This window comes from Mytilus galloprovincialis, chromosome 8 (assembly GCF_965363235.1).
Source record: "Mytilus galloprovincialis chromosome 8, xbMytGall1.hap1.1, whole genome shotgun sequence".
Taxonomy (NCBI): Eukaryota; Metazoa; Mollusca; class Bivalvia; order Mytilida; family Mytilidae; genus Mytilus; species Mytilus galloprovincialis.
Genome location: NC_134845.1, coordinates 34,232,326 through 34,252,039, shown reverse-complemented (window position 1 = coordinate 34,252,039; position 19,714 = coordinate 34,232,326). Strand labels below are relative to the sequence as shown.

At 31.2% G+C, this 19,714-nt stretch overlaps 1 protein-coding gene across 1 annotated transcript in view; it reads right to left on the bottom strand.

Moving 5' to 3' along the window:
• Positions 1 to 15,135, bottom strand: part of LOC143085626 (glutamate receptor 2-like) — a 50,757-nt gene extending 35,622 nt beyond the window's left edge. Inside the window, exons 1-3 of the mRNA XM_076262087.1 lie at positions 14,485 to 15,135; positions 12,987 to 13,136; positions 543 to 785 (exon numbers count right to left, since the gene is read on the bottom strand). Coding sequence (XP_076118202.1) covers positions 543 to 785; positions 12,987 to 13,136; positions 14,485 to 14,593 — 502 coding nt within the window. The 5' untranslated portion in view covers positions 14,594 to 15,135. The remainder of the gene's footprint in view (positions 1 to 542; positions 786 to 12,986; positions 13,137 to 14,484) is intronic.
• Between the last annotated feature and the right edge of the window lie 4,579 nt (positions 15,136 to 19,714).

The following is a 19,714-nucleotide window of genomic DNA, read 5'->3' as shown; positions in this document are numbered from 1 at the left end:
GGTCACATTCCAACAGCACTTCGGTACCCATTTTAATCGAAAACTGAAGTAATCCCCGCACCCTTTTAATGTTGAATTGGAAGGAAAAGCTCTTGACGTGTAAAAATTAAAAATCTGTTGTTAAATTGCTGATAGCGTCAAGGGAATGTGTATCACACAGTGTTTCGGTGTATAAAAAAATATTTATCGTATCTGATACGAAATACAATCTAATTTTGCCAGGCAGACTTTCAATGACGGAAATTATTTCTATACTCAACTCCTCAGTTCTTCAGACAGTGGAGGAAAGATACAGAGCAGCAGCAACAACAACAACAACAAACAAACAAACAAACAAACAAACAAACAAACAAACAACAAGCAACAAACAACAACAACAACAACAACGATGGCACGTAAATTTCAGAACCGAACGTCGTGAAGGACGGTCGAACTGTTTTTTTTTCGATTTTAACTCCCAAATACTCCCAAAACGAGCATACACTAATACTTTAAATGCGCCAAGTAAACAATACCAATACTAACAAAACTAGTATGCTTACCTGCATCGGAATCATAAACATAGAACATGTTCTTCCACTTTTTGGCAAAGATCAAATCTCGCAAGATACGTGTTAATGGTGGCTTCATGTGGACTTCATACTTCCCTTGCATGCTTTCCAAAATAGAGCTGATTGTAATATATGGCATATGGAATTTGTCAGAGTATGACGTCAGGATATCTTGCGAACGGTAAGATTTCGTACCAAATAACGCAAACACACCATTCGACATCGATGTGCATACTGAAATAAAGATATTTCAGATAAATGTTCATGTATGAAGTTCAGAAGTAACTTAGAAAGCTGAATTACTTTTATAAATGAAACGATATACAAATTGTGAAATAGTTAAAGATAAAGTCACATTAACGTTATTGTACATTTAGTAACTTTATATAGTATGTAGCAATTTGCTGGTAATCGTACTTTTTAGCGAAGCAAACAGGGAAGAAGTTTGGTATCATAGATATTGTCAAGCTTTGTCCTTCAAACGATTAAGAAAAATATGCTAGAGCGAGTTTTGAAAACCTTTGATTATTAAACCTACTAGTATTTTGTATGTTGCTCACATAACCCATTAACGTTATTTTTTGTTTAACATGTCTTAAATCGTATCACAATCTTTTTTACTGAACTCACTGGAATTAAAGTCATTAAATGGAACCGTAGTTACTTTACTGTGTAGCTTTCTAATTGAAATAATTTATCGTGGCAGAAAAGCGCTGTTCGTTTGATTCGTTTGTGGTCACAATAAGCTATTGATAAGCTACTTTTAAACGAGAATGATAATTCTACTAGATACGTATTTCAGTGTACTAACATATATCTTGTATATTAATATAATCGGCTCTAAGGACTTATAACTGAATACGAAACGCGAGAATTCCAAATAAGCAACCGGAACAAATTTATTTATATCGTCAATAATTATACATGGAATGATTTCGGTTTCACTCCAATGTTGCATAATTTGAATAGCACGATAGGAATGTCAATTTATTTGGTATGGTATAAAACTGTTAATTCGAAGAAATAAATTTGGCATATAAGACTAATTTTTAAATGATAACCACTCCATCCGTTACTTTAAAGATACGCTTGTAAATAAAGTTCATTAAATTATTGAGCTCTTATATAATAAGTGCTACTGACAACCAATCTTAGATTTTATGACTGCTATTTTTGCTGTCGACATTAAACTGTATTTCAAAATATTTATAGAATTGTGCTACGTCAGCAAAAGCTTGCTTGGGAATACAAGATTAGATTGAAGTTAAACTTTGTGACAATATAAAGTAGCATTTTTTAATCAAAAATAGATTACCTAGTAATTTCAATGAAAACGAAAAGGTTATGTATATATCAAAAAGTAATCTATGATGTAAAATCCGTAGTATGTTCATCTGAGTTCTAGAAATCATAAATAAAAACAAGTTTATAGTGTTTCATTGGAAACAATAGGTTTATGTTACTATTCAATAAGTGTAGTGTCGCTATGTATTACAAAAACACGCCTTGTTGGTGATAATTTGGTAGTAAAATGGTAAAATGCATAAAAAACAAAATAAGAGAAAAAAAAAAAAGAGTACAGCATATTAATTCATAATTTCATTTACTAGTTTTGCTATTTTTAGAAGACAGTGATTTTATAACTATAGACAGTTATTCTGGAAAAAAAGAAAGGAATTTGTTCATATTTGTTAATGTTCTTGATACCAATCATTGCATTAAAAAAATATCAAATAAAATGACAATATTCATGACACTTTTTCCTGTTTGTGCCTTCATCATCGATTCCAAAATGTTTAAAGTATATCAGATGTCAATATTACGTTTTTTCTTCTTTCCTTTATCATGTTCATGGTAGTTAACATACGATCATAATGATCTCATTAAAACATGTCGTCAATTATGGTGCTGCCAGAAGTTACTTTTTTGTCGACTGAAATAGCATCGCTAATAATTACACAAAACCTCACAGGAACAGGTTGATTAAGTCTGTAATGCATTACGAAGGGCTGTTTCTAAATAGAGACAAGAAGATTTGGTATGTTTGCCAATTAGGCAAATCTCAAACCAGAGACCAAAATAACGTAGAAGTGAACATAATTTTATAGGTTATCGAACAGCCTTCAACAATGAGCAAAACCAATAACGCGATATAACTACGAACCATGTGTTGTACATTACCGTCACTCTACACGAAATTCACAATGCAGAAGTCCAAACGATATTCCACCCTACAAGGACACATTAATCTGACTCTGAGTCAACCCGTATTTTCTCCGACTCCTTATTGCTATGTGCTGGCGGAAAAGCAGCAATTATCAATTGTATAAAGCTTTGATTTGATCTGACCGGAAATCGAACCCACGACTTTCTGAAATGGATCCGCGCATGCTATCACGAGACCATCATGAGTCCACCGAGACCGTATATATATATATATATATATATATATATATATATATATATATATATATATATAATCATTGGGTTCTGGATATTGATACCATAGATCTTCGAGTCGACAAAGATTCTTTATTTATAAAAATCTGTACCGAACATGGACATACGTGAGATAACTATAATAGTTGATAATGATTTATAAACCACACGAAAAGAAAAGTAATATTAGATTTAAAATCTATACACACTTAGTCCGGAAGGATGTTTTGGTCAATAACAGTACAGCCACTTGTCTAATAACGACTTATCATGATAAACGAGCATCATTAGGAACCTAATCGCAGGAAAATGTTCTTTAATAACCGTATGATATAAGTCGGGTCTTAATTTTCTCCTTTAATGTCTAGAACTCATGTTTTATTCATTTTAGACTTAATAGAATGACACTGTATTGCCTTTGGGACTGTCGAATTAACTCACGACTAGAAACACAACTTATCGCATCTATGCGTACAAATGGCGCCTATTATCCATTTTAACAACTACTGATCAAATAAACTACAACGAATCTCCATTGTCAAAATGTTACTTCAAGAGATGATATTTTCTGTTGATCAACAATGCTGCAAGCTTTAAAATCCCCTTTCAATATAACTAATCAGTTCTACTCATGCGTCTTTGAAGCAACACGTAAGGAAAGAAACATTGACGTAGAATTGTTTTCAGTTTTAGTTTGACATGCAGAACGGAAGCAGCTATCAAATACATTTAGCTGCATCTTTCTGAAAATTGTTATTCTGGATTTTGTCATACAGTCTTGCTTTTTAATCGAAATAAAATTGACTTTGATAAAATTATTATGTCACCGTTATGTTCTATGCTAGATAATATGATATTTATTTTGAATGTGTAACTTAATCATCCCATTCTTGTAATCCATCTATTTTTTCTCATTAAAGCAATTGCATGTATTCTCAAAATTCATTATAAAAGTAATCTTTTATCCATTCTTCGCTATCAAAATGTCAATTCAGGCAAAGTTAAATTTTAATTTAAAAGTCAAATTGACAATTAGCTATAAATGTTTTGGTATAAAGTGAATTATTCAGCCAACTTTGTAATTGAAAATTGATTTGCATTTTTTTCAGTTTGGCACAATAATAAAAGAGGGGCGAAAGAAAAATCAAACTCAAAGATCGAAAACAAACTGACAATGCCATGGCTAACAAAGAAAAAAGACAAACAAACTAATAAAGTTGCAATTGGTACAATAAAGATAAACAAGTTTAGAAAGAATGTTTTTACCTACAGAAAAGAAGCATCATATCATTTTGGACTCTGTAAGTAATTTTATTACACCTTTTAAATAGAATACAATGTCCGATAGTTTTCGCATTTCTAAATAATGGGCGAATTTAACCATTAGGAAAATAAAAACGAACCGATACAGAAAAGAATAAAATTATTTGTTGGAGTTAAAAACTTTAACAACAGTCAACATCACCATTTTCGTATGATAAACCAGCGTCATTTAAAGACGCATAATAGTCTTGCAAAAAACATTTCAGAACTAAATGATTAAAAGATGCTTATTCTCATGTGACTATTTTTATATTTTTTAACGGAAAGAAAATAATTACGATAGCTTAAACACAGAGAATATGCAAATTAAGTCTCAGGATCTGTTTTGATTAGTTATTGCCTTTGGACTAGCTGTCAGGAACTGAGAGTACTTTCAGATCTGTACTTAGTTTATTTTCTATTTTAGGTATATCTACATACTCTTCCATATCCGGTCTGTAATTTGGTACATTAATTTTGTAAGTGTTGTCGTTAGTTGCTGTATGAAAAAATTGTATTTCGTTCATTAAATTTTTTTAAAATCAGGCCGTTACTTTTCTCGTTTGAATAGATTTACATTTGATAGTTCATAGCCTTTTAAAGTTGACTATGAGGTATAGGTTTTACTCACTGTTGATCGCCGTACGGTGACCTATATTTGTTACTTTCTAAATCATTTGGTCTCTGTGGTGGGTTATTTTATTGGCAGTTATATGTTGTTCTGTCCTATATGTTCTCCTATTTATTTGTATTGTAGGCCTGTCATGTAATGTTGTCATTTTAATGTTATATTTAACATTGCCATAAAAGCGGGAGGATGGGCATGCCACAAAACCAGTTTCAACCCACCATTTATTTTCTTAAAATATCCTGTACCAAGTCAGGAAAATAACCATTGTTATATATAATTATAGTTCGTTTCTGTGTGTGTTACATTTCTGTTGTGTCGTTGTTCTTTTCTTATATTTGATGCCTTTCCCTCAGTTTTAGTTTGTAACCCGGATTTGTTTTTTATCAATCGATTTATGAGTTTCGAACAGCGGTATACTACTGTTGTCTTTATTTATACAACATTTTCTTACTTTATAAAGTGGAACTATATGAGTGTCTTTCATTAATATGCCGATGCACTTTTCTTTTCTCTTTGTGATATTGTGGTAACTGAACGAGATGCATTGGAAAATAAAATTTTATAATACTAATGGTCCAAATAGTCTAACCATTGTATTGAAATTTTGTGTTTCTTATGATGGTTAGTATATCAAACTCATAGTAATACGCAGCGTAAAAAAATCTACGTTGTTGCATAATATCTTAAGATAATGCAATAGTTGTTGTATGTTTAAACAATGGTTATTAATTATTGATGTATTGTGATGAGATATCCTTGTTTCTATGTCCTACTTCCGATTATACTAACAATGTTAAATTGTTACATGTCAAGTGCAACAACTAATAACAAATGACACATGAGTTTCCGTCTAGTTTATGTCTAGTTTACATGGTTATGGAAACAAAACTCTTAAATTTAATGAAAACTAAAAGTTGTTTTCTTCCACAATATTGAGCTGAAATTTCTTTCCGTAATGTTAATTGACAAATAAAACATACATTTTCAATATGGAATTATTTTTATTTGGATTTTGAATAAAAACTAATTTACTATTTGAAGTATTTCAACCAAAATTTGTTCCTCTTTTTATTAGTATCGTATCGCATAAAATATGTATGGTAACAATCCATATAAAAAACTTGAACTACATGTAGTCGTTTTTTGAAGTTGCAAAATTACGGCGGGTTAAACAGTCTTTTTGAGATTTCACCCCCCATACCTCTAGCCAATGTAGAAAAACAAACACACAACAATACGCACAGTAAAACTCAGTTTAAGAGAAGTCCGAGTCACATGTCAGAATATTAAACATTTTTCAACTGATTATTATTAAGTTTGTTCCAATGTTGTGCTGTTACATCACTATTCCAGGTTACGAGGAAGGTTGGGCTCCTGTAAACACGTTTAACCAGCCAAAGTTTATATGTGCCTGTCCCAAGTCATGAACTTGGAATTTAGTGGTTGCTGTTTGCTGCTGTATTTGGTTTTCGTTCATACAAATCAGGCAATTATTTTCCGTGTTTGAATTGTATTTCATTTGTCATTTCGGAAACTTATATAGCTTGACGTGAGTTTTTTTTCTCATTGTTGGAGGCCATACAGTGACCAAGTGTTGCTATCGTCTACTTCATTCTCTCTGGGAAAGTTTTAAATTGAATTAAGGGTCAATATAAAAGTACAGTGTAACTGCCTAATCCGACATCTGAGTATTCCAACATCCTGCTTTAACCGGCACATTTTCATGGTATCAAAATATGCCTATCCTTGAAGAAAATGCCTTAGTATTTCGACACCCTGCTTAATTCGACATTTTGTTGTGATCCCCTCGGATTACACAAGCTACAATGTAATATTACTGACGGCCAGAAAAACACGTAGTAACAGAACGATTTCCACTGAATTTTGTTAAACGAATGAGGCTGTGACCTTTTAACCTAATAACAGAATAACACAGAACACACCGACTATTACTTAATGTTATCGAACGAATTTGTTGTTGGGTGTCCTAATATCAGACGGAGACAATTACACAGAACACAGTGACAGACCGACTATAACTGAATGAAAGCCAACAACATGGCTAGGTTTGAAGACAAAAAACTTTGCTCAGTGCTCAGAGCACAACAAGCATGCTCGAAACATGAATTCCGACATGTTGGTTGGTCAATTTTGGAGTACGAGTACAAAAAACAGACTCGAAAGTTTTATGACTTCAAGGCCTGTCTTAATAACGGAAAACGCAAAAGAACTTTAGATAATCCGTAATTCACGGACAAGTCGTGTCTAAAGCAAAAACTGTTAATTGAAAAATAGTAAAGCGAGAGGGTTGTAATTTGTTTAATCGCACGTTTTGAAACCTTTAGAGATTACAATCGTACAATTAATATCATTTCAATTCTCGATGCTCTATGCGATAATTCACTTAAATGATTTTTCTACTATATGCGTGAAGAACAAAACGTATTCGATTAATTTTTGAAGAGATTTTAATGTCGGTTTATTTCTTTGTTTTGAGTTATGACAGCTGAATTGGTAATGAAATTTATATCTGAAGGCAGAAACAAAATGTTGCCTGCACACTCTACTCTATCGGAATTTAAAGTCAAGTTGTACTTTTATATAATCTTTAACCGTTTTTACATGTATTTGCTTTAATTTTGTTGTAAGTCTTTTTTTTTATAATTAATATCATTATATGTTAGGTGAGTGTAAGTATCAGAAACATGACAAGAAAAACGCATTGCTTTCAGTATTTTGTTTGGGTTAGCAAGAACGTTTTGAAAGTGATACACAATAGATCGTACAAGAACTGAATCGAGTGCACTCAAAACATAAATAGTTGAAGCATGAACTTGTGTATTACCTTTTGAAATATGTGTTATACAAATGTAATATATATGCAGTAATACAACTATTTATAGTTACTTTAAAACACTTGAAATTTTATAGTTCCATGTATTAGATAATTTCTACTCATTCTGTCATCTGTAATTATAATATATTATGTATAAGTGATGTTCCAGTAGCGAAGTTACTGCGTCTGAGTTTGTTGAATAAAAGTCTAAAAAGTTTTAAGTTAAATCTCCGAATCAAACGAGCACTTGCTTTCTGTCGCATAGGAAACACTCAAACGGAAATTCATGTACTAACAACATATAGTTTTTTTTAAGAAATATCTTTGGAGTAGAAATTTAAGATTTTATAATTTTAGACAAATTTAAGAACGATTTTAGCAATATTCATTTTTTTTTAAAATAATTCGTACAGTGTTATTTCAGACAAGAAAATAGAGTTATTCTTTCCGATTTTCATAAATTTTTCAATAATTTTTTCATAAACTCTTGCTTTTTAATCGAAATAAAATTGACTTTGATAAAATTATTATGTCATCTTTATTTTTCATGTTAGATAATGTAATATTTATTTTGAATGTGTAACTAAATCATCTCATTCTTGTAATCGATCTATTTTTTCTCATTAAAGCAATTGCATGTGTGCTCAAAATTCATTATAAAAGTTATCTTTAACCAATTCTTCGCAATCAAAATGTCAAGTCAGGTGAAATTCAGTTTTGGTTTAAAAGTCAAATTGAAAATTAGCTATAAATGTTTTGGTCTAAATTGAATTATTCATTCAATTTTGAAATTGAAAATTGATTGTCTTTTTTTTTTTTTTAGAGTTTGGCACAATAATAAAAGAGTGGCGAAATATACCAGAGGGACAGTCAAACTCATTATCTTATTATAAAAATAAACTGACAATACAATGGCTAACAAAGAAAAAGACAAACAAACAAATAAAGTCGAAATTGGTACAATAAAGATACACAAATTTAGGAAGATATTTTTTATCTATAGAAAAGAAGCATCATATCATTTTGGACTGTAATATTATAACACCTGTTGCTTGGAATACAATGTCCGATAGTTTTCGCATTTCTAAATAATAGACGGATTTAACCATAAGGAAAATAAAAACTATCCTAGACAAAATCAAAATTATAAAATTTAGTAAACCCTTCTATTGAAATTACTAAGGAGTTTAACAACAGCATCATTATATGTTCGTATGACAAACCATTGAGAATGGAAATGGGATATTTGTGTCAAAGAGACAACAACCCGACCATAGAGTAGACAACGGCACAAGGTCACCAACAGGTCTTCAATGCAACGAGAAATTCTCCGACCCGGAGCCGTCCTTCAGCTGGCCCCTAAACAAATATATACTGGTTCAGTGATAATGAACACCATACTAAACTCCAAATTGTACACAAGAAACTAAAAGTTAAAATAATACAAGACTAACAAAGGCCAGAGGCTCCTGACTTGGGACAGGTGCAAAAATGCGGCGGGGTTAAACATGTTTGTGAGATGTCAACTCTCCCCCTATACCTCTAGCCAATGCAGAAAAGTAAACGCATAACAATACGCACATTAAAATTCAGCTCAAGAGAAGTCCGAGTCTGATGTCATACGTCATTTAAAGACGTATTTTAGTCTTGCAAAAAGAAATTTCCAACTAAAATGATTAAAAGATGCTTATTCTGATGTGAATATTTTTATATTTTTAAACGGAAAGAAAATAATTACGATAGCTTAAACACAGAGAATATGCAACTTAAGTCTTATATACAGGCTTTGTTATTGCCTTTGGACTAGTTGTCAGGAACTTAGAGTACTCTCAGATCTGTACTTAGTGTATTTTCTATTTTAGCTATGTCTATTTCGGGTCTGTCATTTTGTACATTAATTTTGTAAGTGTTGTTAGTTGCTGTATATCAATTTTGTATTTCGTTCATTGTATTTTACAAAAATCAGGCCGTTTGTTTTCTCGTTTGAATAGTTGTACATTAGTCATTAGATTTTCATTGCCTTTTAAATATAAAAAAAAGAAGATTTGGTATGATTGCCAATAAGACAACTGTCCACAAGAGACCAAAATAACACAGAAATTAACAACTATAGGTCACCATACGTCCTTCAACATTCACAAAGCCCATACCGCATAGTCAGCTATAAACGGCCAAGGTATGACAATGTAAAACAATTCAAACGAGAAAACTAACAGCCTTATTTATATAAATAGAAATGAACGAAAAACAAATATGTAACACATAAACAAACGACAACCACTAAATTACAGGTTCCTGACTTGGGACAGGCACATACATAAATAAATTTGACTATGATGTATAGGTTATACTCGTTCTAGATCGCCGTACGGTGATCTAGATTTATTAACTTCTAAATCATTTGGTATCTGGTGGAGAGTTGTTTCATTGGCAGTTATAAAACATATTCTTACTTTTATAAAACTATAGGAGTGTCTACCATAAAAGTTGCGGACATTTTTTTCTTTTCTCTTTGTGATATTGTGGTTACTGAACGAGAATCATGGCTAAAATTTCCGTCCATGTTTTTTTTTATAATAGTAATGGTCCAAAAAGTCTTACCATTGTATTGAAATTTTCCGTTTGCGTTTGTTATGATGGTTAGTATATCAAACAGCGTATAAAATCTTTGTTGTTGCATAATATCTTGAGATAATGCAATAGTTGGTGTATGTTTACACAATGGTTATTAATTATTGATGTATTCCGATGAAATATCCTTGTTTCTATGTCCCACTTCCGATTATACTAACATGTAAATTGTGTACATGTCAAGTGCAACAACTAATAACAAATGACATACGGGTTTCCTTCTAGTTTATGTCTAGTTTTAACTGATTATGGAAACAAAACTTTAAAATTTGATGAAAACTAAAGGTTTTTTTCTTCCACAATATTGAGCTGAAATTTGTGTCCTTAATGTTTATTGGCAAATATAACATGGATATTCAATATGAAATTATTTTAATTTGGGTTTTAAATGTATTAAACTAATTTACTCTTTGAAGATTGTCAACCAAATAGTTTTCCTCTTATCGTATCGAAAACATGTAGAAATCAATATAAAAATATTTAAAAGAAAACTTGAACTGGTTGTTTTTGTAGTTGCTTTTGTGCCTTGTTTTGTCTGATCGATGGGTTAAACACTTTTCAACTGTTTTTTTTAAAGTTAGTTCTTATGTTGTGATGTTACATCACTATCCCACGTACCGAGGAAGGTTGAGCTCCTTTAAACATATTTAACCCCTCAACATTTTGTATATGCCTGTCTCAAGACATGAGCTTGTAATTCAATGGTTGCCGTTTGTTGCTGTATACCATTTGTTTCTCGAAAATTGTCTTTAAACAATCAGGCAATTAGTTTTCGCGTTTGAATTATTTCTTTTTTAAAGCTCGATTTTCGGTATTAGTTTTTGTACTTTGTTGAAGGCTATATGATGACCTAGTGTTGCTATCGTCTGCCTCATTCTCTGTGTGGTGCCCTCATATCTGACGAACAGAACAGAACAGAACACAGTGACAGTCCACAGTGACAGACCGACTATAACTGAATGTAAGCAAACAAAATGGCTGGTCTCTTAATAACCGAAAACGTAAACGAATTTTAGCTAATCCGTTATTCACTGACAAGTTGTTTCTAAAGCAAAAACTGTTAATTGAAAAATAGTAAAGCAAGAGGATGGTAATTTGTTTAATCGCACGTTTTGAAACCTTTGGAGATTACAATCGTACAATTAATATCATTTCAATTCTCGATGCTCTATGCTCTATGCGATAATTCACTTAAATGATTTTTCTATTATATGCGTGAAGAACAAAACGTATTCGATTAATTTTTGAAGAGATTTTAATGTCGGTTTATTTCTTTATTTTGAGTTATCACAGCTCAATTGGTAATGAAATTTATATCTGAAGGCAGAAACAAAATGTTGCCTGCACACTCTACTCTATCGGTATTTAAAGTCAAGTTGTACTTTTATATAATCTTTAACCGTTTTTACATGTATTTGCTTTTATTTTGTTGTACATGTAAGTCTTTTTTATATAATTAAGTAAACCTGGTACTTTTGGTAACTATTATATAATTAATATCATTACAAGTTAGGTCAGTGTAAGTATCAGAAACATGACATTGCTTTCAGTATTTTGTTTACTTTAGCAAGAACTTTTTGGAAGTGATACACAAAAGTACGGTTGAATTTCTGAATCAAACGAGCACTTGCTTCCTTTCGCATAGGAAACACTAAGACGGAAATTCATATACTAACAATATATAGTTTTTTTTAAGAAATATCTATGGAGTAGAAATTTAAGATTTATAATTTTAGACAAATTTTAGAACGTTTTTCGCTTATTGTATGTGCTTTCTATATAAATATTCACCTTTTATTTTTACATAATTCGTTCAGTACTATTTCAGACAATAAAAGAGATAAATACATTATTTTTTCGATTTTTCAGTAATGTTTCAACCAACAAAGGTTGTATGCAAAATTAAAACAAAATTTGTGACATAGCCCATTTACTGTTTCGTGATCTTAAGTTGCCTTAGTGCGTATCATAATAATTATATTCACAGGATATTAGCTTGAACTACCAAATATATTGTAAAAAATGAAAAAAGAAGGGCTTTTTTTAGTTACTTTCACCTGCAACGCTGCCGGACTTTCGGTTTTGAATTTTCCTCGGAGTTCAGTACTTTTGTTATTTTACTTTTCACCAGCAACGCTTAAAGCAGAGTATTTGATGCCAAGGACGTATATATAAAACAGTTGAACAGCTATATATATATATATATAATGAAAGAAAATGACTAAAAAATCATAGCCAAATCGTTCTTATGTCAGCTTTGCCTGAGTTTAAACTATAGTTTCTTTATAATTTCAAAATTTATAAACGGGCAAATTTAGTAAGGTTTGTTATTAATCATTAAAAATACGACAAATCACACACACAAACAACAACTCCCAGGCCCTTTAAGCACACAAAGAAAAGCAGTAAACAATAACAAATAGTCCAGAAAACAAACATGTAAGGCACCATCGTGGGTTAAACCAGTTTTATGGGCGCACAGAATTGCACAGAAACCTGCACAATAAAGATACGACAGAAAGACCCCTATTGTTTACTATGAATTAAAGACGACATATAGTTTTAAAAAAGGGTAAACAATGACTAAGAATCTTACTTGCTTGAGCCAGTTTATAACTGTCCGACTTGTCGACATATTCAACAGGAGTATGTAGCTCGAATGTCTGTGATGGAATTTGTTTTAACATTTGTACACTATAGTAAAACCCTGTAAACGTCACTTCGTCTCGTCTGTCCTGGATTATACCTGGAAAAGAAGGCATTTCATATGGCAAATGTATGAATCATCTTTAAATACTAGGTATTTCAAGTGTTTCTCATAAAATTCCACCATACACTTGGGATTCAGAAATCTTATTGAGTTACGGTAATTGTTCTTTAAACATACATTGTGCACAAGGGGAATATCAGTATTTCCATTGAAAAGGTGCATATATATACATGGATATAGTTGTTTATTAAGATTTTCATAGCTCCTGTTCATAATTTATTGCCGTGACCTATACCATTAGAAATAGTAATGAAAGTCCTAAAAATGTAATAAAAAAAAAACCTTTAGAGACCATAAACCAATTATACTTAAACTAATCAGCTGAAAATGTTAAGGTTAAGTTTTTCTATTGACAATGACATGTTTGCTTAAGTATAATTCTAAAATATATACTGAAATCAATTTTTAAGCTAATATATTTATAATGTTAGTAGCCTCAATATTGTTTTTAACCCCAAGTTATGGACAAAAATGCTTAGATGTCCATCGAAGTACATACATTTATTGAGATAATACATGTGTGTACAAAAATAAATTGTGACCATCTTCTATCATATAATGTTATATTTCAATGCATTTGTTAATATGTTATTAATTTCGAAATTTAAAATTAAACAACTCAATTTATTTTTGACGTATACTGCAATTTGGAAACACAACTGTACGACTATTGCATAAGTATGATCATGTCTACAAAAATTGGGTAAGGCCGCACAATAGTTATTGTCAAATAATAGGTTTTATGCGTTATAATTTTTTTAATGAAAGGGTATTATTTATAAAAAATATGAAAAGTACAAATTGTAAATCTTAACTTTATGCATCAGGATTTTTCAAAAATTCATAGAATGGAACATTTGAAATAACCTGTTGTAAGAACATATCTGTCTTGCACCTCTCTAATCTAACAATTGCAAACATACAAATGAATATAAATCATATAAATGGTAATGTGATTTTAAAAATTAATCCCTTTTATGTGTTTGCCATGATACTACGTCCTATCCTTTTGTTAAACAGAGATCTGGAGTTTACATGTATTTACAATATCTACATACATATATATAGAAAGTACCTTCAAGTTTACAATAGAGCAAACATTAAAATGCTTATGTATAAACTTATGCAATCCTTACTTATTTCCAAAGTGCATCGTTTGAACACACGTTCATGCGATCACATTTTTATAATACTAAGTACATGTACGTGTACGTGCTAAACAAAAACTTGGTTACAATAAGAGATATAAATAACACAACTGATATAAAAAAAATTAATACAAACTGAAATACATTTTGAGGGATAAGAAATGCTTATTACTTACCTATAGGTATCTGCCATTGGATATTTCTATCACGAAGTTCGGCTATGATGAAATGTTGGAATAAAAGGACAAGTGCGATCCTTGTCACCATACTTTGGCTATCCATCATAATAATTGTAGAATTGTCCGTTTATTTCCGCGTACTGTTAGACAATCACCATTAACAGTTATGTCTTCATTATTGCACTCGATGTCATCTGCACCTGATCAGCACTTGCGGGGCAATCCCTTGTGCCATTAAAATTAATTTGCTCCAGAAAAAGCATGTAAATTATCTCTAATGCCTTATTTATTGTCAGCATACGAAACAGAGATCATTAATAAAGACAAACGGGATTTATTTTCAATCCGAGCAAATCTCTGCACTGAATTAAAACAACATCATATTTTCAAAATAATGCCTTTGTGATGCATGAAGATAAAATCACTCTATTGAAATTTTCTTCTGTTCATAAATCGTTATCTGTCTTTTATTCAAGTCTATTGTAGTCAGTTTCTCTAATGTTCTTGTTTATTGATTCTGATCAATCACTCCTGATTGTTCCTCATAGTATTGTACAGAGTCCAAAAATATAGAATCTTTCTTTTTTTTCTGCTTCAAAAACGATTTAATTTTTCATCATTCATCACAAATCTGTCATTTTTAACATCTATAGAAATGACTTCTGTGTCATACGCGATAGTCAATTATAGTACAAAACGTTTTAAAAAAGCAATTATTTTAGTTTTTTATATGTCTTTTATCCATTACGCAATTCCATTTTCTTTAGGAAACATTGCTGGCATTTCCTCTTTATTGTAGATTTTTCTATTGACATGGCACTGTCTTAAGACATTACTATTGTCAACAAGCTGTCACCGGCTCTAAAGAAAAATAATTACACGGATGTTGTTAGCAGGGGAAAATGATGGATTCCAAAGTTCTATCCCTTTGCTTATTAAATCAAAAACGATCTTGTAAGACACCGATGAAGATTATCTCATAAATCATAGAAAATTGTCTGTGGAAATGCCGATCCCTGATTAATTTGAGCAAACATACTGGTATCAAGTAGAGAGAAAAAAGATTTTTTAAGTTTACAAATCAAATAAGAAAAGGAAAGCGTTGTTGCGAGGTGAGAATTTTCTAAGAAATTGAATCAATTATATGTAATTATTGTAAATTTCTGCCGATGACATCCGTTTTGTCAAATTATTGATGACACTAATTAATGATTTAAGAACCAGAGTTTCTCGGAAATATTGTAAAGTATATTATATGAAATAACTGTGGGCAATTTATCTACTGCCAAATAAGCGTAAGAAACCAATGCATCATAATGTACGTCGTCTATTTTGAACTGGAAATAGCGATAACACTACTAATAGTGTAATTATATCTGAATTCTTGAGATTTTTTTAAAGTACGAAAAAGACATCTATAATATCTAATAAATTGTTGTTGTCTTTTATTCAAATTGTATCATTAATAAGTGTTTTGAATAGATTTTAAAGTGTGTGTACCTTATGTTTTTCAAACCAACCAAATTAAGAAAAAACAGTTTTTAAAAGAAAAAAAGTGATACCTTCAATTCGCCATATGTAGATTTTCACGTCAAGCCAAGAACCGAATTCGTCAACGATTGCCTTTAGTTATATCTATATAATTATCAAAGGTACCAGGATTATAATTTAGTACGCCAGACGCGCCTTTCGTCTACATAAGACTCATCAGTGTCGCTCATATCAAAATATTTAAAAAGCCAAACAAGTACAAAGTTGAAGAGCATTGAGGATCCAAAATTCCAAAATTCGGCTACGGTAATCTTTGCTTAGGATAATCCATGCCTTTGTCCTAAAATTCTGTGATTTCCATAATTCTCCGTTGAAAAGTCAAAATAATATGAAAAAAAAAAACATAGGTCAAGACTCCATCGGAAAAGTTCACCATAACTGGATGCATATGATTCGGAGATCGACATTTTTGTTATTTGACTTTTCTTTGTTTGTTCCTTTTGTTTATATGACCCACACTTTTTACAAAGTATTAACATCAATGGCTTTCAAATGTTGATGTTTCAGAGATTCTGGTGAAGATAAATCTGAAAAGTGATTCGGACGCATTGAAAGTAAAATCACAAAATTACTGAACTCCGAGAAAAATTCAAAACGGAAAGTTCCGAATCAAATGGCAAAACCAAAAGCTCAAACACATCAAACGAATGGATAACAACCGTCATTTTCCTGACTTTGTACAGGCATTTTCTTACATAGAATGGAGGATTGAACCTGGTTTTATAGCTAGCAAAACTGTCACTTGTATGAAAGTCGCATCAAATTACATAATATTGACAACGATGTTAAATTTAGTTTTCATTATCAAATAGTAAATCTCGATTCTTCTACATTACAATATCAAATGTAAGAAAACGCACTTATGTTGTTACTTTATTGCTAGAAACGTATACTAAGTTTTACTCACAACTTTTCGAAAATACTTTGTATTTAATTAGATGGAAGCATACAAAATATAGCAATAAAAAAACATAAATCACACACAAACACTGTCTGCTATTCTTAGGAATATTTAAATTACAGTTACCGAAAAGAGATATTTTACCTCTTCCATTTTGATCACCTCTTTATAAAATCAGGAGACACCAAAAATGACACCCGAATTTCATTTGACACGGTCCTTTAAATTACATTTACATACTGTATACTGGGGAATACCGTATTGTAGTGTAGAAGTCTTTTATCTTTCTTTTGTTCGTTTCCATCAATACAATTACGTATGTATACGAATTGATATTTCTTATTAGTATGATAAAAGATGAATTATTTTAGTTTGGACCAGTGATTTTAAAAGCTCGAGGGTTACGATTGTGGTTATACTGAGAGTAAATACATGTCGTAAAAACCACCACATTTGTCAATTCCTTATGACGAACCTTTCGAACAGCTACGTTTTCACATGACTGTCCCATATTTTCTTTATGTAAATTTCATTTGTTTTTCTTGTAGTGAGGTGACCAATATATAATGTTAAAAATGATATCAAATTTATCAGCGAAACTTCGTGCTTCCTGAATAAAAATATTCTGTTTTTAGTACTAGTATATAAACTTTTTTGACAAAAATCACCATTTCTATTTTTACTATTGGTATTACAATTGTGTTGATTCAAAGTAATCATCAACATTTTATAAAGAATATTTTATATAGTTACATATTGACAAGTTGAGACTGTTTTCATATTTAGAAATGTTTCATCAATTCTAGATTAAAGCATTTTACTGTTAGAATATAACAGTATTAAACGAATTTTACGAACGCAGTAAAATTAATAAGTTTTGATTACGAAAGAACGATATCAATTCTGAGTTTCAGTTTATAAAATATAAAATATTGTACGCAATTTTAGAAATTTTAAGACTAAAATCTGCAAAATTATTTGGTAAACTAAAACTCATTTTAAAATTGTAAAATGCCATCGTTCAATATCGGAACATGCAGATCAGATTCATAAAGTTGTAACAAATGTCTAATTGTAAAATCATCGTGGTACAAAAGAGAGGCGCTGAGGATACCAGAGGAACATTGAAAGTCAGAAACATACTGTCAACGCCATGGCCAAAAATAGAAAAAAGACAAACAGACAAATAAAAGTACACAAATCACAACATAGAAAATAAAGAATAAGAAACACAAATTCCTCTCAACACGGGGGTTGATCCCACGTGCTCCGGAAGGGAAAGCAGATCCTGCTCAACATGTGGCAGCTATCCAACGTGCTCCGGAAGGGTAAGCAGATCCTGCTCAACATGTGGCAGCTACTACAACTGCCACATGTTGAGCAGGATCTGCTTTCCCATCCGGAGCACGTGGGATCAACCCTTTACAACTTAAAGGTCTTTTATTTCTTTCATATAAAAAAGATAGACTAAGAAACAAGTTCAACTGACTTTTATTAAAATTATTATGTAAGAGTCTTTTCCAATGATCATACATGGTACCTAAATTCATCCCATATGTCATGTTCTTATCTTTTATTTTGATGTTTAGTACAGCGCAAACCGTAGGACATCAGTATTTGATTTAATGCTTGAGGTATTCTAAAATCAAATGATTTTTTTCCATAGAATTGACAGGTTTGTGCGATACCTACAATGTAACATTTTCTATAATTTTTTGGTATCTTAGGTTATCAAGTTTTATTTTCATATAAACATCGGTTTAAAAAAAAAAAAAATAAATAAAAACAGTCAGACGTGCTGTGTTATTGTGCAAATGTATGTTTACATATTTCTTTGTTTTTATGGAGATTAAGATAATATTACAATGTTGCCTCCTGTATCCATATTTTTGACATTTTTACCTATTATGACTGTTTGTTTTGTTCACACATCGTTGTCAAATAATAGAATTTAATGCGACTTTAAACAAGTCAGACGTAAAGCTAGCTATAAAACCAGGTTTAATTACCCATTTTCTACTATAGTGATTAAGATAATAACATAATATTGACTGCTGTATTCCTATTTTTGACATTTTTACCTATTATGGCTTTTTGTTTTGTTCACACATCGTTGTCAATATAATATAATTTAATGCGACTGTTAAACAAGTCAGACGTAAAGCTAGCTATAAAACCAGGTTTAATTACCCATTTTCCACTTTGAAAATGCTTGTACCAAGTCAGGAATATGACAGTTGTCCATTCGTTTGGTGTGTTTGATGTTTTTGAACTTTTGATTTTACCATTTAATAAGGGATTTTCCGTTTTGAATTGTCCTCGGAGTTCAGTATTTTTGTGATTTTACTTTTTTCAGAACGTGCAAATATATCAATATTGTGTATAACATCAACGATACCAATTACACAGCACCATTAATTGCACATTATGACAACAATTGTATCTCCAGTATTGCTCGGAGCCAACACATTTGAAAATCGAAATCTTGATAAAACCGTAAAGGGTAGCAAATATAACATTTTAGATTTGCAGGAGACTGAGTTCCATTAAGTTCTTTCGAACTAAATACCCATGATTTGCTTTGTTAGGGAATAGTCTGCTGTAGAACGAAATAAATGGAGAACATGGCCATGGGACACAGATGATGCCCAAACTTGCATATATAAAAACTCAAGAACATCAAAAGTGATGCCACCCAAATTCAAACTTGATCTGAGATTTGTGAAGACAAACTTAGCTAAGAAAACGAAAACCAATTTCGGGACATACGCACAG